This window comes from Bombus vancouverensis, chromosome 4, assembly GCF_051014615.1.
Source record: "Bombus vancouverensis nearcticus chromosome 4, iyBomVanc1_principal, whole genome shotgun sequence".
Classification (NCBI taxonomy): domain Eukaryota; kingdom Metazoa; phylum Arthropoda; class Insecta; order Hymenoptera; family Apidae; genus Bombus; species Bombus vancouverensis.
In genome coordinates, this window is record NC_134914.1 from 12,459,615 (window position 1) to 12,476,812 (window position 17,198).

The window sequence follows — 17,198 nt, forward strand, 5'->3', positions numbered from 1 at the left end:
TACCTCTTAAATCGCGCATTCCTATTGGTTGTCAATATCATTTATATGTATGGCTGTGAACTTCTAGCAAATTTGCTAATTCATATCATTGTTGTACATTTGTGTTGTACATAATATCTTTTTCTACTTTTAAGATAGGATTAAAATAGGATTCTCTTAAGATTAGATAAGGTAATGTGTTATATAGGACAAATGATCTTATCTAATATCAAATCTAGGCAAAAGAGCATACGTAAGCATACGTAAATACAAGTTAAATCGCAATTAAACTTCCTAAAAATACATATACATAATATTTAATAAATCGTACCAAAATGAATACAGAAGAAATTATTGATTTCACGGATATAGGTAAATATTAATGCTACGATATGTTTGTGCAACTGAGTTCACCAACTATTATTGCCATTTTCTTGACTTGATATCGTAGATAAATTTATTTGTCATTATTTGCTGTGAATCAAGTTGTGTTGTAAAACAATATGTTACCATATTTACATATAAATTACGTATATCATTAGAAAATATTTTTCACTAACAATTTACGTAATATTTTATAATTAGTAATTGTGTTAATTTGTCTTTATTTTGATATATTGTAGAATATTTTTGTGGATTTTATTTTTGTACAATAGCCATAAATTATTTCACTAAAATATTCATTTCATTTTAAAACTTTCATTTCAGTTTATAAATTTACTAAACGAAGATTAATAGCGCTAACTTTTTTATAAATATTTATGTTTTATAGAACCAGATATTCAATCTCTAATAAAGAAGAGTGTAGCTGCTCGTGAGTACTCTTATTCACCCTATAGTAAGTTTAAAGTCGGAGCTGGAGTGCTTTGTACCGATGGGATCATTTTCACAGGGTGCAATGTAGAAAATGCATCTTATCCTGTAGGAACATGTGCTGAAAGAACAGCTATTGTTAAAGCAGTGTCAGAAGGGAAAAGAAAGTTTAAAGTCCTAGCAGTTGTAGCTAATAAAGTGAACAATAATTTTACCACACCATGTGGTTTTTGTAGACAAGCTATCGCAGAGTTTGGTGATATACCAATTTATTTAGCAGAACCTCTAATGAAGTATGTGTTAAAAACTTCGCTAAGTAACCTATTACCTTGTGCCTTTGGGTTGGGAAACGCAGAAACATTACAATAAATTCTTAATAAAAGAAGGCTAAACCACACACCAATGTCTAAAACATCATTTAGTATTTCTTTAAAATCATAGTTCATTTTTATATCAATTGATATACTAGGATATTGTTCTGTCCTATAATAAAAATGTGCAAACATTGTTGTGTACATTGTATAAACTTATCAATAACAAAGTTAGTATATGAACAGTATGATTAAACAATTCAGATATCAGTTCCTATACAAATTTCAATAAATACAAAGACAATCCTTAAGAAAAAAATATTGTTACTATAATCTTATTCCTGAGTAGATCTTTTCATGTTTACATAAAAATTGATTATCATATGGTTTCTAAAGCGTGTTTTTTCTAATGTACATTGTACTTTATAAGCAGGAATAACATGAGTATTATATACAATCAATATAATAATATAGCTTATATATGTACAATATGATCTAATGGTATGATACTACATATAATTATTTCTTAATAATAAAAAATGCAAAAACAGGAACGAGACTGCACATCATACACATTAAGGTCCTCGTCTACGAAAATTCATATTTACCAGAAAGGGCACCTGTAAATTAAATATGATTTCATTAACATATAACAATACATTATATTATATAATTAATAAATAATTATAAAATTATATTTAATATTTATATGTAATATATTGTAAATAAAGTAATAAAAAAATACCATCCAATGTAACATTGACACAAATTCTCGTTATTAGTAGCTTGCTGAATTAAAAGATCAACTTGGCGTTGGACACTCAGTGTTTCTTCGTGAGAGAAATCACGTCCAGTTAATTTATCCCTTACTCTTGTTATGATGGTAAGAGCTTTTTTGTTCAATGCTTCTGGTTGATTAGTATCACCTACAGTAATAATAAGTCCAATTTATTTTTTCACGTATTTTATTATTTACATGCAAATTTTTAATTATCATTATTCTTTCTGTTTGATAGACTACAAAAACTTGAATTTTATCAAGATAAATAATTTACCTCCATTTTCAACGCTACATGGTACTCCTTTCTTTGGTAATGTGGCGGTAAGAGAATCTAATACATCGCTGTGCTCTTGATTACTACTGGCACTCATTCCTTGGGCATCAGATCTTTTACCTTTTAATGCGGCATTGTCCATCAACCGCCAGTTTAACAAAGGATCATAAACAAACGCTTCTAGCACTGCCATCAAACTATCTTTGTTACGATGTAAGACTGACATTACTGATTCACAAGTTCTTCTGTACGTGCCCTCGATTCCCGTTACTTCCATTGCATTGATTAACATTCTTGTTAGCCGGAACGGAATTTTCTCGGGAAACTTCTCACGAGTCATGGCTACTTCGAAGCAATCTCCGAAGTCAATGTGCAATATTTTCCCACTTAAACGATCCAACATCAAATTAGATGGATGTCGATCACCAAGGCCAAGAATATATCCTACTATAGACATTACAGCGAGAGAACGAGTGTAATTTGTTCTACGATCAAACCATACTTCACTTGACGGTGATTTTAACCAAAGAAGTCGTGACAAATCATCACCATGTGTATGCTCAAGGGCATGTTCGAACACTTCAACCTTTTGCATGAGCATAAGATGGTCATAACCCGGTGCCATCTGTAAATCAACTTGTAATTAAATTAACTAAAACAGGATAACATATATATAGTATTATGTACTTACTCTTAACATTATCTTATGTTCTATGTTTAGTAGTATTTTCTTTTTTTCTCTGTAATCTCTAATTAATGTATGTAATGTATCACAATGTGGTACCCAACCAATCAGACCACTATTTGTGGATAGTGGAATTACAGCATACCTCTGAATATAAAATCTAGTTAATAAAATTCTACATTGTGAAATAATATTATAGGCTTTTCAATATTTTGATATACTTACTTGGATAGTAAGATTTCTTCTAAAGGTATCTGGATCATGCAACAGGAGGGTATTGACTAGACCAAATAATTGCATTACTCGTTCATCCTGTCTGAGATCTTCATGTCCTTTCAAAAGGAACATGTAATCTTTACCATTGCTACCTACAAACGTTAAATATTTAAAATGTTTAATGTGTTCAATGATTAATTACATATTAAATTAACTAATGAAATTCAAAGATAGCTGACCTTTTATACATAATTTTCGCGGTCGCTGTTTGCTTGTTATCACTTGCATGGAACTATGTATACTTGCTATCCTAACTATTGGTTGTCCAGGACTATAGCTGCCTGGCACGGCCAATTCTAAATCCCTACAAAGAAGTAATTTTGGACTGACATACTGAAGTTCTAAACTAGTTAGCTGCGGTAACTGTCGAGATATCCTCCTAAAAACGTGATAATACAAATCCCAAGCTTGATTCAAATCACGGACATTGCGCGAAGCTTTATATCTGCGACACCATTCTTGTGCCTCCATTAAATCTCTGCCATAAGCTTGATTGAAAGATGTTTCTTTTAAAGTCTGTGGGCCTCTCTCTAACATTGCATGTAAGGGCTCTAACGTATCAAACATTCCCCGAACGTTTCTTTCACCGAAATATAATCTGCTGGCTTCTTCCAGCCCTTCATGCCACAATTCATGCCAGAGAATCGCGACTCTGATTAATTCATCACTAGCCATCATTGCTTGTTGCACCAGAGTCGGGCTATGTTCGCACATACTTTTAAGAATTTTATTGGCGGCAGTCTTTCTGGCATGACTGGCGCTTTTCGACGCTACAGTCAAAGGATAGACCAAGGCTTGAGGATGTGTTTTTCCAATATCTATCAAGAGATGATGTATACATCTACCAACTAAAGCTCTGGGTGTATCTATCCTTGCTATAAGTTGCGGAATTACTTGTAGCCAAGTATTGATTTCGATTAAACGGATACCTTCGACGATAGCTTCATACACTTCTGGCCACTGACCATAATCAAACCATAAGGTCAACAAACGAAGTGTATCTTGCAAAGAATTACCATGGGAAAGATTAATAGATCTGAAAAACCCTTCAACTGCTGGTACAGTAAATTGAGATATGTATTGTGAACTAGAAAGATTACCGCGAGTTCCGTTTCCTGGAATGTTCTCATTATTCGAATCGCCTTGTTGATGTTTATAAAATAAAACCGTTTCAAAGTTAGTATATGCAAAAGCATGCCATGCTTTGTACCAAGTAGGATCGTGTTCTGTAGCTGCAGCATAATAAGATAGCACCGCCGGAATAGAATGTTCATTTATGCCCTGCAAAGCTTCCAACCATTCTCCAAGCTTCAAATAACATCTAGCAAGTAATCGTTTTCTTACTTCTTGTTGTTTCTCATCTTCTTGATTTACCACCGACACAGTCGTCGGTTGTAAAGACATCTGCACAAATCTTTGCAACTGATTGTACGCTTCTTCGCGTTTATTTGCCACCCACATGTGCTTGCAATAAGCGAATGTCACTTGAGGATGAGTGGTTGGTAATGGCTGATCAGGAGTTAAAGAAGGATCTGTTCCAAGCAACATAACTAATGTTTTGTGACATAACATTAAACTGCCACTTTTCCTGCAGAGACTAGCGTATTTTAACCATGTATACATATCATCCTGGGGTGAAACTACCAGTGTGTGAACCTGTATAATCTTTTGCCAGTCTTCAACTATCCTCTGCCCACCTTGAAGCCTTTCCCACCACATGGATTTAATAGTGGACCTTCTTTCTGGGACCAATTTAAATTGTATTACTTCCTCTAGTTCTGCTAACTTCTGGACCTCCACCATGGCATTATAAGCTCTCTGATAACTTTCACCAGCCATGGCAGTCAATTCTGTGTCTAATAAATCTCTAGCACTATCAATTAGCTGATGAGCAATATCATATTGTTCATCATGAATTGCTAAAACAGCTCTATAAAAGGCGCCATCTTGAGTATCCTTTGGTATCAAGGAGACATATTTTTCCATACTTTCCCACTGATTTAAACCCCATGCTGCAGCCGCTGCCATTCTAGCCATTCTCTGCTTGGTTTCGTCGCTTTGATGTGACCACTGTTTCGTAGCGACATCGTGCAATTGTCCCCATTCCCCAAGAGCTTCTAAACAACGCATTTCACCTAGAGTTGACTCTACATCCGTAGAGTTGCTTTCTAATCTTTCTCTGTACAATTGCAAAGCTTTATCCCAATTATGCAATTTTTCATACCAACGAATTTGCACTTTTAAGTCTTGTTGATTATTTTGATTCATAACATATTCCAGTAAACCTTCTGCAGCTTCTTTTTGTTGAAGTTTGTTATTGATAGAAATTAAAGATTCAAAAACATTGCTATTTCTGCTTTTGTGAAACTCGTCTTCTTTATAATGTAATGCCTTTGCATAAGCTCTACAGTGCATTGCTCTTTCACCCAAAATTTTATTATCCAAAGGTAATGGCCCCTTATCACAATGTTCCATGAATTCTGCTAGGTTTAAGATCGTCTGTGTTATCTCTGGAAGATCAGGAACCATTAATGCTTGTTGTAAAGTTTGTATAAGCTCCGCTTTGTACGTGTCGTCTAATTCAGTCCAACAGGAAACGAAAGCAGCATTAAATAAGTCTCTCGGTAATTGAGAATAGGTTTGTGCAAGAGCCCAACATGATCTTAATGCAGGTGACGGTGATTCTTTGAGCAAACCTATCGACAAACTTCTTAGCCATTCCAGCCAATCGTCCTTTGAAACTCTTCTCGTTGCAGTCCAGGCTTTTTGAAGATTCGAAGCGGATACATGTAATCTTTTAATCGTAGTCGTGTCAGACGGTGTCAAAGATAAGTCACGATTTTTGTTTCTTGCATGTCGATGTCTCATTAAGAGATAATCTTCGCCGTCAGCAACGGTAGTCTCTGTCAAAATTTTATCAATTAGAACATCGTAACGCGAATTAACAATTTTATGCTTCGTCATAACTTTCTGTACTAATAAGATAAAGATCTGATATTTTTTCCCTAATTGTATCACTAACGCGCATAATGTGTCCATCGCCGTATTTCGTAGCTCTGGACACTGATCCAAAGTCCGTACCAAAGGATGCACGATTCTAGATGCAAAATCTGTGAAATCCAATGTATCTGCTAAATGATCAACAGTTTCAAGCGCCACTTTGTTCACAGTTATTGGGCAATCAGTGGCATGGAATAATTTCACAATTGGTGGTAAAACTAGATGAAGATAATTGTCTAGATTATTTCCAAATTTTTGGAGTGCTTGAAGAAGCTTCACTGTGACCCATCTATCCTTACTTGTGTCATGCGTTAAAACTCTTAATATTTGTGGCATCAATTGAGGTAAGTATATTTTAAATTCTGCACCTAATGCTACAGCAATATGTTCAACTAAAAGTATCAGCGTGCTCTGTAATGGACTATTCACAGTCCAAAATTCTTTAATTAAATTAAATATATCGTCTAAATAATTTCTAATATGCTGCTTCACAATGGCAATAAGGACAGCCAGTTGTTGAAACAGGAACTCTCGAAAGTTAACATCTGCTGTACGAACCACATTAAGGAAGCTCGGCATCACTTGAGAGATATATGGAACACATTTAATACCTAAACTTTTAAATATAAAGGTTACAGCTTGAACCACCATAGTATGATGCTGCGATAACGTCGGATCACGGATAATTCTCATAAGCGTTGCAATTGCGATAGCTGGATAATATTCTTCTAAAGTTGACGAGGACATATTCACTAACATTTCGCTAGTAGTTAAATCTTGTGTGTTTTCAGTTTCACTTTTAGTATCAGCCATAGAAGTGAGAGTATCCAATTGAGAGTCAATCTGACCAAGATTCATCTTATGTTTATATGGATCCAAAGCACCTAATAATCCAAGAACTCTTATAGTTTCTCTTCTAATAATTAATTGTTGCTCTGTTTTTAAGAAATTTATCAATACATCTAGTAATGAAGGATATTGCATATATGGTTTAACAACATGTCCTGTGCTTCCAACTAGTTGACCAAGGACCCATAAAGCAACTCCCCTTTTTTCTGGAGAACTTGCGTCGACTAGCATCTCCAGCAATATACAGAGGAGCTCAGGCATCCATTGTTGCATTTCAGCACCATTAACTTCCGCTAGATCACCAATAGCGCGTAGTATAGCTAGAATCACACCAGGATTAGATTCAGGTTCCTTTAACTTTGGGACAAGGACTTTCAGGATGGGTTCCATGTATGGTCGAATAAGTCTTGGCGCACTGACGACCAGATGATCCAACATTCGTGCAGCTTGCTCCTTGTTACGACCCATACCTGAGTGTTCTAATTCTGTTAAAAATTGAATAAGTGTTTTACGAAGAGAGGGCATAACGTATGCTGGATTCATCGTGCTTAATCGTCCGATTGTGCGGATTGCTAATTCTCTTATTTCGAACATTTCATCATTCATCGCAATAAATAATGCAGAAAGATTTTCTGCTTGTGCCAAATGAATATCAAATGAGTCATCTAGGGAAGCTAAAACCCAGAGTCTTACATCAGGATCTGTGTCTGTTATGCCCACAACTAACAATTTTCCAAGAACAGTAGAGACAGTATTAGTTACTGTTGGTCCAGGTTGATTTAACGCTAATCGCAACAATCGTGAACATGTTCTTACAGCCTCTAATCGAACTTCTGCTTGTTCAGACGTAAGAAAATGGTCGGCACATCGCCTTACAAACTGTAAAAGTGGATTGCCATCAAAATTAAAGGTTCCAAGAGTCTTCAATGCTAAAACTGTAGATGGAATATCCACTTCAGTGGGAGGTCCAGAGATAGGACTAGTTGCAGTCCATGGTGCACCAGGATGTCTTAAAGGTTTCTGCATCAAAACTTGAGATAACATTCGTAAAAGTCCTTGAGATATATCAGGTTTCAATGATGGTACACTGTGAGCTAGTTCCCTGAGAGATGTTGTAAGAATGGGACTTAATCCAGTCTGTAACATAGATTCTAACAGATCTCTCACATCTGCAGCTATTACTTGTTTTACCGCATGTCCGAGTAAAGTAATACAAACGAATACTGCAGGTTCCAAAGATGCTCCACGTTTTTTAGTAGACGTTTCCTTAGAAGGTAACAAATTCTTGATCACTTCCATAATTTTTGAAAGATAGGGATTTATCGAATCTTCTACCGCAACTGCTATAAGTCCAATTGTAGTAAATGCGGCATATCGATCTTTCTCTCTACTACGTAAAGTCATTAAAAGATACGTTAATGATTCTCTCAAGTGATCTTTCGTAAATTTTTCTTTATTAAATGCTGCAAGCCTAGGTAACAACATCATAAGAGCATGTTGGATATGTGGATTTCTAGACATTCTCTGGTTCATTACATCATTATAAATATCATCTAATCTTTCTTGCATTAAACAACGACATACTGCAGATTCATGTGCTGGATATAATGTTTGTTGAGAATTGGTAGAATTTTGAGAAGAACTAAACCACTTAGACACTATCGTTGTTTTTAATCGCGGCATCAACGACAATATATCGTTTTCATTTTGTTGGGTAGAACAATTTAGTCGTTCCATTAACGTTTCATAATTTCTCTCCCACTGAATGTTACTACATCTTAGCAATTCATTCAATACCAGTAGTGAACCATGTATTCTATCATCTCTATTTACTCCTCTTTCTCTGGTATACACTTCTTCAAATCCTGACACTATTTCATCATAACATTGCTTGTACCATTGTGACTTGTGCATTTGTTTTGCTGTTTCTCTCTGTGCAGTGACAACCAAAGCAGCTCTCAATGCTTCAACAGCGCCTTCTCTTATTACAGGTTTTGGATCACGTATTGCATTAAATATGAGTTCAAAAAATGGTGTCACTTGTTGAAAAAAATATGTAGGCATAGAAACAGCAAGTTCTCTTAAAACAAGGACAGCAGCATGTCTTTTACCTTCATGTCTATCACCACCAAGCCATTCAAAGGCACGCTTTACTTCAAATTCTACATATTCTGCTGTATAAGTACCAGAAACTAATGCTAGTTTACCAACTGTTTTCGCAGCTAACTCCATAACACCCACATCATTAGAAGGTAATAAATTCCTTAAATAATTTGCAAATCTTATAGTTCTTGTGTTAATATTCCCTACATCAGCTCCAATAAGGCAAACTATGGCTAAGATCCCACCCTTTTTTTCATTTACATCTGACCCAGATACCATCTCAAATATGTGATGATTAAATTCATCCATAAAAGCTGTAATTTCTTCCTGTGATGCTTCGCGTAGTTCTGTTTTAACATAGAGACACAGGTCTCTAGCTGCTTTGTTACGTATTTCTTCATTCCTGGATTTAAGTCTTTGAACAAATTGTTGTACAAGTGTACTCGACATTGTTAAAAATTTACAGATGCCACTTCTACAATAGTACTTTTATAAATATTCTCGTAATGATATCTAAAAAGATGACATTTTTAAACATTGAAAGGGGTTAAGAGGAAATATAAAGTAGTGTTATCTCTTATATACCTATTTGACATCACACGAATTTTGCGTTATGATGAACCATTTTCATGATTGTTATGACTCCTTTAAATTTCTTGATGATTAAAGTTTTCAATGTGTTTTCAATCACATTATTACAGTACGTCTGTCATATATATTCTTCATGTTTTGATGCACACCAATTACAAGTGAAATAAATTACGAATGAAAATCTGTGTGTCGTGTACACACAAATAACTAAATTAGTTCAATGCCATTAATTCAGTGAATTTGTGGTAAATATAGAAAAACAATGAGATAGTGCGCCTTTCGAAAGAATTATCTTAAGTTTATAACCTCTACATTGGTTAATATGGGATGCTCAACTAAATTGTGCGCTTTAGGACATTTCCCCCACTCCTCTTGATATAGGATGCATTTACGTTATCTATTATTTCTAATTTAAACATAGTTTATAATCTTAAAACTACATAGAAATATAAAAAAAAGTACAAACTAATTCATAAATTATTCAATATATTTTTTAACAAAAATAAATATTTCAAATATTAAATCAACAATATTAAATTCATGTCAATTTTAACTTTTTCTTATATCTGTCATACAGTTAATGTAAATCATGCTATAAAGTATTTATTAATCATATATTCCAAAAGTTAGTTCATTTTGTTTTAAGATTCCTGACTTTAAATTAATGTTGTAATTTTTTAACTTTATAAAATAAAACTTTAAAGTTCTATTTTTATTAAATACATAATATATATCAGCATATAAATTTTATATTTATTTATATCTTCTATATTGACTACAGATATATGAACATACATATACATAATATGTATATTAGACATATGCATGAGTATAGTTCATACCATACGATGAGAAATAAATAAATACACTAAAATCAACCACACAAAATGTTCTTTCACATCAAATTTACACACGGTTCATTCATTGTCTATCAAGTCACGTGATTACAGGAGTAGTTTTTCAATGTACAGCTGATTTTAAATTGATTATGAAATTAAAACAAATTGTCAATCAATAATTATTAACATCAAACTAAAGTTTTATAAACATGTATTGAAAAATATTTCAAATATAGCTTTTGATATTAATAGATTATAATATATTCAATTTACCTATTGTTCACTCTGAAAGTGTCATAACATTCATCAATCTTACATCATTAACGATGAAACACAAGTTTTAATGACTTTTCATTTTGTGAATTGCTTAGTTGATAAACGTACTAAAAAACATGGTACTCGTTTGGAGGTTATTTACAAGAAGCATTTCTTCACAAAGAATAAAATTTCGTAAATCAATGATCACACATAAACAGTTATTTTATACGTGTTTAACGCCATCAATCAGATTTAGTAGAAAGAGCCCTATATTTTCAATTTTAAGATGTCATACAACGAATGCTATAAAAACCAAAAGTTTAAACTCTACAGTACGATTTACCACAAAAAAAAGAGAAACGTCAGAATTAAAAAATTTAATTGTCCTAGCAGTACCTGAGAAATGGAGGTTATTCGGTGCTATTACCTTTTTATTAATTTCATCTACTATAACAATGGTAGTACCATTTTCTTTAGGAAAATTAATTGATATTATTTATGCAAGTGACAAAGAAGATACGAAGAAAAACCTTAATCAATTGTGCATTATTTTGTTTGGAGTATTTGTTATTGGAGCTCTATGCAATTTCTGCAGAATATATTTAATGTCTACTACTGGACATAGGATTACGCAGTCTTTAAGAAAACAATTGTATGCTGCCATTCTTCGACAAGAAATAGCAGTTTTTGATAAATGTAATACAGGAGAATTTGTTGGTCGATTGTCTGGTATAACTCTTAACTTTTTAAAAATTCTTTTATATATGTATCAATCTTTCATATTGTTAATTAATTTCAGGAGATACACAACTTGTTAGCCAAGCATTAACAAGTAACATATCAGATGGATTACGTTCTACTTTTATGAGTATTTGTGGGATATCAATGATGCTTTATGCCTCGCCTAAATTGGCCATAATTGGTCTAACTATCGTGCCACCAGTTGCAGGTTTAGCCATAGTATGTGGTCGCTATTTAAAGAAGATTTCTAAAGACATGCAAAATAATTTAGCAGAACTAAATACAATTGCTGAAGAGAGAATTAGCAATATAAGAACAGTAAAAGCTTTTTCAAAAGAAATAAATGAATCCAATTATTATAATTCCCAGCTAGACAATGTGCTTAAAATTTGTTATAAGGAAAGTTTATGCAGAGGGATATTTTTTGGATTAACTGGTTTTTCTGGAAATGTGATTATCTTGTCTGTTTTATATTATGGTGGGGCTATGGTTTCCGATTCCTCTCTTACAGTTGGAAGCTTAAGCGCATTCTTAATGTATGCAGTGTATGTTGCAATATCTTTAAATGGCTTATCTTCATTTTATAGTGAATTAAATAAAGCATTAGGCGCAAATATGCGTTTAGCTGAATTGATTGAAAGAGAGCCAACAATACCAATTCAAGGTGGTAAAATTCTGGAAAAGCAGTTATCCGGTGATATTGAATTCCAAAATGTCAATTTTGCTTATCCTACAAGAAGAAATACATGGGTTTTGAAAAACTTCAGTTTAAAAATCCCACCATGTATGGTAATTGCTATCGTTGGAGCATCAGGTTCTGGAAAGTCTACAATAGCTTCACTCTTATTGAGACTTTATGATCCCAATTTAGGATCTATACTTTTGGACAAACATGATCTTCAATCTCTTAACCCAGCATGGGTGAGATCACAGATCAGTATAGTTTCTCAGGAACCTATTCTCTTTAGTGGTACAATAAGAGAGAACATATTATATGGAGCAATAGATTCAGTAAAACATGATGTAGAAGAAGTTGCAAAATATGCACACGTTTTAGAATTTACAAAAAATATGCCAGATGGTTTAGATACATTAGTTGGAGAACGGGGTATTACTCTTAGTGGTGGACAAAGGCAAAGAGTTGCTATCGCTAGGGCTTTAATAAAGGTAAGAGCATTACTGAGATAAAAATTGTCCAATAAAAACTAGTAATCCAGAATTATTTGTACTTAGGAGCCTAAAATCTTAATCTTGGATGAAGCTACAAGTGCATTAGATGCAGAGAGTGAACATTATGTACAGAAAGCTTTAGAAAAAGCTGTTCAAGGACGGACAGTTCTAACCATAGCTCACAGATTAAGTACAATAAAAAATGCAGATAAAGTCATTGTTTTGAAAGAAGGGCAAGTAACGGAAACGGGAACTTATAAAGAACTTGTGAGCTTAAAGGACAGTTATTTTCATAAGTTAGTTCAACATCAAACCTTTGCTTAATTTCTGGAGTTTAATAAAAATCACCAATAATTAATGATTAATGTGTTCAGTAAACCAGAAATACTAAGAAATACTTAATAATCTATAAAAATAATGTACAAAGGTTATTGAAAATAGCATCTGTAATAAATGATTAATAAATTTATTAATTTAATTTCTGAAATACAATGTTTTATTCTGTAATTATGGTTTTTAAATATTCGTAACTTTTATCTATATCATGTTCTATTTCTTATGAAATTTTAAAACCATATTTTGTGTATATATAAATCATTTTCACAAAGAGTGAAAAAAAATCTCACCAAAGACAAATTAAACATTTTAGAAATGAGACCTAATACATGTTTATATGGTGTGCTTAAATAATTTATAAAACACAAACAATACTACATCAAGCTGTGATTTAATCACAAAATTATATATATATATATTTTTTTAATCTAAGGAATAAGGCAGGTATTGTAAATAATTACTATTTGGTAATAATTTTTAATATATTTTCTATAAAATAATATACACTGCTATTTTAAGTTATATCAATGTATTATATCATTGATCTATGTTGTATTTAAATTAATATATTGTTATTATAATTATTTTTAAGATAAACCATCTCTAGACTTGTGTCTGCATAAAAATATTCAATAAAAACATATGACCAGAAGCAAATTGTTGTTGTAATTAAACTAGGCTGATTATTAAATTACACAAGCCGGTAATATAATCTCCATTTTAACAGAAAAGAGAATATTGCCATATTTGTATTATCTGACAATTATTCAACTGTTACATTTCTAAGAAAACACAGCAAGACATAAAGAGAGCAGTATCATTCATTTCTCCAACTAGAAAAGACAAACATTTTATTCTTACTATGTTTTACCCTTTTCTATATAGGAGATGTATATAATAAAGGCATCTTTTTTATCAATTTCAACTTGAATCGTTAAATGGAATCTATGGTTTGATCTCATCTATGCTTAATACAATTGATCAGTCATCTTTATAGAAATATGTCTAATAAGTATTAATTTCAAAGACCCAGTGCATCTTTTATGTTGAGAATTATTTCTCAATTAATAAAATTTTGAGACATCTTTTTATGTAAGATCAGTAATTGATTTAGTCCACAATGATTGGATTTATGCTCCCTATTTGCCAGTAAAATATATTGCAAAGCACCAAAATGTATGTTTAAAATGTTTCTTTGTTTATATCACATGTTATATTTGTTACAAGCCATGTAAAAATTTTATGTGCTTCAGTTACAAACACAGCCACATTCTAAGTAGAAACTTTATCTGCATAAATTTACTGTTAAGCTTGTTTATAAATTAATTTGAAATAAAATCCAAACCATGGTCAAAACTGGTCATTAATATTATAATGTTCTGGAAATAGGTAGTGTTTTGCTTTCTACAGGAGCTTAGAAATTCATATGAACACATCTCTGTACAATTCCAAAATTTACCTGATTTAATGGTAATTATAAAGTTAATGAAATGGTAAAGAACATATGATTAGAGAATTTCTTGTAAATCTTACAATATCTCTTTATACGACTTATGTATCAAATCACTTAAGAGAAGTCATATATAAATCATGTTTGAACTACAATAAAAAATTTTGTAATGTAAACAATCGTTTTTTCAGTATTTGTTCTTCTTCATGTTTTCTGTTATAATAAAAATCAAATATTAAAAATAAGTGAATAGAACCTTCTTCTTACACGTTATTAACTTCTAGATGATTGTACTGCCTCTTGCTCCATGGGTTCATCATCCTGTTGAAATACGGATAATGTTTCTTCTTCATCTACTTCCATTAGTTCCACTGCTTCCTGTTCTTTTTTACTCATGACATTTTCTATTACTGTGTCACTATCCTCTATTTTATTTCTGATAGAAGTTATATTATTACCTTGTAATTGCGCTACATTACTATCTTCAATAGACATTTTTTCTTTGTGTTCTGATTGACATGTTATCGTAGGATTTTGATTTTCTGATTCTTCTGTTATTTCAACAATTGGTGAGATATCTTCCTTTACATTAATACATTCTGAGTCTCTTGGTTCTTCGACAATAGGAATTGGATCAGGTACTATGGACTTCATCACTCTCATCTTGTTCTCATCTTCTACAGTTTCTGTGATAGTTAAATTATCTTTTTCCTGGTTACAATTAAAATTTTTTATTGCGTTAGCTTTAGAACATGGTTCCTCCACTAAAGGTTTTGAATCTTTTATTAATTCTACTTCTTTACTTTGTTCCTTTAGATTCTCTACATCTACAGACATATCTTCTGATGTATTTATAGTTTCTTCTGTATTTACATTATCAGTAGATAAAATTAAATTATTTGTAGATTGTTCTGAATTATTTGTTGTAGATGTACTTCCCATATTGTTATTTTTTAATGTTAATGATTCCTTGTTTGAACCAGATGTATTGATAATTGATTGAATGTTTCCTACTTCCGTACCTAACTTTATTGTGCTTTCCAAATTTTCATTAGTATTTAAAAGATTTTCAACAACTGGATTAACTGATTCTTTGTTGTCCAATACCGTTTTGATTTCAACATCTGACTTAACCAATATATCATTACTTTTACTTGAATCTTCTTGTACATGTATTGACATTGTCTCCATCTCTGTCTTCTCATTCACTTTAGAATTATCTACATAAAACTTCGATGATTTATTCTCATTTGAACTGAAATCTTTAGTCTGAAAAGTAGTTTGCAATTTCCTTGAGGAGTCTGCAGGATCTCCTCCTTCATTTTCTAACTCTAAGCTAGGCTGAGAACTGGTGTCCTCGTTCATAATTGCTTCTGAAACATCACTAATAATTCCAGAAGTTTCAGGAACAATGGTTGACATGTTTTGCATCGTAGGTCCAATCTGTGAATCCTGTGTTTGTGCTTGAGAATTCAAATTGGACACACCAGAAAATTCTGAAGTAGTTGGTATGGAATTAGATACCACAATGTCGGACTTAGAAGATGTTGATTCTACTTTCTCATGTGAAGGTTTTTGGAAACCAAATACGTGTTTTATTATGTCATTGGTTGGTACAACAGTATGTAACAAAGGTGTTTCATTTTCAACAGTATGCACACTAATTGTAACTGTGGAAGGACAATCTTTTTCCCAATATTCCATCTCTACATCTTGAGGAGGCTGTGTTACAGATGCATCTTCATCTACAGATCCATTAACCATACCATCACCATTCTCGTTCCTTCTAGATAGTGGTCCAGGTTCTCTAGTGGAAACAACCAAAATATTCTTCTCAATAGCTCTCATGAACTTGTCAACCCTGTTGTATTCCTTACGAGGTACTGTTAATAGCTCACAAATTCGTTGAATAGTAAATGGGGCGTTTGCAAATGATTCCAAACGTTCGAGGAGATTGCTTTTCATCGTGTCATAATTGAAATGTTCGACATTCGGACACGGTGCTAGGTCAAGTGTCGGACAACTTTCGTAAAATTCAGTCATCACGCGTGTCAGTTTCTCCCTGAACAATGTTTTGATCAGTGACCACTGATAAACAGGATCACCGGTTTTCGCAACCCAACACAAATAATCCTCGAGTTCTCGAGGTATCTCACTTGGACGCACTTTCTGAAATTCGTCAAGTGCTTGCAATACCTCCTCTAAATTATCCATCTTCACCTCCTGCGCTAGCCTCTCCGCTTTCTTTTGGTCGCTAAATTATTTCTGTCGACTCTCGTCGGATTGGTAAAAATCTATGGTAAAACTTTACGCAAGAAGCAATGAAAAACGCAAACACACCGGGTACTAAATAGCAACAATGAAGGGCAAGGGACGAAGCAGTGCTACCAATACCTTAAAAACATGTCAACGTTGACAGCGTTTGGTTAGTTTTCATTTATCATATTATTTTTTCAACTAATAAAACAATTTACGATTTTTATACATTTAAATCGGATTTACGGAATCTATTTCGATTTCTTCATATGTTTGGAATGATACAATATTGTCATATAAAGTATATTTCACATAAAATTTACATCAATAAAGGATAAAATATACATATATATCTATACCTCTTTTATTGCTATAAATACTTCATATATATATATGTTTAAAAATAATATCTGACAATTGGATAAAAACAAAATGATAATAATTATAAATAATACAAGTAATATAAAAGATAAATAAGACATTTAA

General features: G+C 32.6%; 4 protein-coding genes across 5 annotated transcripts; 2 read left to right on the forward strand and 2 right to left on the reverse strand.

Annotated features, from left to right (window-relative positions):
• Positions 1 to 48: 48 nt before the first annotated feature.
• LOC117156585 (cytidine deaminase) lies at positions 49 to 1,860 on the forward strand. 2 transcript variants are annotated; one of them, XM_033333737.2, is made up of 3 exons: positions 49 to 351; positions 752 to 793; positions 872 to 1,860. In XM_033333737.2, exons 1-3 carry the CDS (start codon positions 315 to 317, stop codon positions 1,159 to 1,161), a joined length of 369 nt encoding a protein of 122 aa, XP_033189628.1. In that variant the 5' UTR covers positions 49 to 314; the 3' UTR covers positions 1,162 to 1,860. The 2 variants fall into 2 exon arrangements, with proteins under 2 accessions (XP_033189628.1, XP_033189627.1); XM_033333736.2 differs by having other exon boundaries at positions 53 to 351; positions 752 to 1,860.
• Tor (serine/threonine-protein kinase Tor) lies at positions 1,502 to 10,118 on the reverse strand. Its single transcript, XM_033333731.2, has 7 exons — positions 9,657 to 10,118; positions 3,299 to 9,584; positions 3,069 to 3,211; positions 2,850 to 2,990; positions 2,159 to 2,783; positions 1,849 to 2,029; positions 1,502 to 1,723 (listed from the first exon to the last, which is right to left on the reverse strand). Exons 2-7 carry the CDS (start codon positions 9,519 to 9,521, stop codon positions 1,708 to 1,710), a joined length of 7,329 nt encoding a protein of 2,442 aa, XP_033189622.1. The 5' UTR covers positions 9,522 to 9,584; positions 9,657 to 10,118; the 3' UTR covers positions 1,502 to 1,707.
• Positions 10,119 to 10,873: 755 nt separating this feature from the next.
• Positions 10,874 to 16,945, reverse strand: LOC117156584 (Protein phosphatase 4 regulatory subunit 2-related protein). Its single transcript, XM_033333735.2, has one exon. It carries the CDS (start codon positions 16,668 to 16,670, stop codon positions 14,730 to 14,732), a length of 1,941 nt encoding a protein of 646 aa, XP_033189626.1. The 5' UTR covers positions 16,671 to 16,945; the 3' UTR covers positions 10,874 to 14,729.
• On the forward strand, positions 10,894 to 13,162 carry LOC117156582 (ATP-binding cassette sub-family B member 10, mitochondrial). Its single transcript, XM_033333734.2, has 3 exons — positions 10,894 to 11,488; positions 11,559 to 12,667; positions 12,734 to 13,162. The coding sequence occupies exons 1-3, from the start codon at positions 10,894 to 10,896 to the stop codon at positions 12,992 to 12,994; spliced, it is 1,965 nt and encodes a 654-aa protein (XP_033189625.1). The 3' UTR covers positions 12,995 to 13,162.
• Positions 16,946 to 17,198: the final 253 nt, after the last annotated feature.

Bases quoted from the DNA above. Each gene is read 5' to 3' on its own strand.
- LOC117156582 (XM_033333734.2), top strand. From the start codon at position 10,894: ATGGTACTCGTTTGGAGGTTATTTACAAGAAGCATTTCTTCACAAAGA. The intron at 11,489-11,558 runs GTATAACTCTTA...AATTAATTTCAG, and splicing joins ATTTGTTGGTCGATTGTCTG to GAGATACACAACTTGTTAGC. The intron at 12,668-12,733 runs GTAAGAGCATTA...ATTTGTACTTAG, and splicing joins TCGCTAGGGCTTTAATAAAG to GAGCCTAAAATCTTAATCTT.
- Tor (XM_033333731.2), bottom strand. From the start codon at position 9,521: ATGTCGAGTACACTTGTACAACAATTTGTTCAAAGACTTAAATCCAGG. The intron at 3,212-3,298 runs GTCAGCTATCTT...TAACGTTTGTAG, and splicing joins GCGAAAATTATGTATAAAAG to GTAGCAATGGTAAAGATTAC. The intron at 2,030-2,158 runs GTAAATTATTTA...TTATTACTGTAG, and splicing joins ATGTAGCGTTGAAAATGGAG to GTGATACTAATCAACCAGAA.
- LOC117156584 (XM_033333735.2), bottom strand. From the start codon at position 16,670: ATGGATAATTTAGAGGAGGTATTGCAAGCACTTGACGAATTTCAGAAA.
- LOC117156585 (XM_033333736.2), top strand. From the start codon at position 315: ATGAATACAGAAGAAATTATTGATTTCACGGATATAG. The intron at 352-751 runs GTAAATATTAAT...TATGTTTTATAG, and splicing joins TATTGATTTCACGGATATAG to AACCAGATATTCAATCTCTA.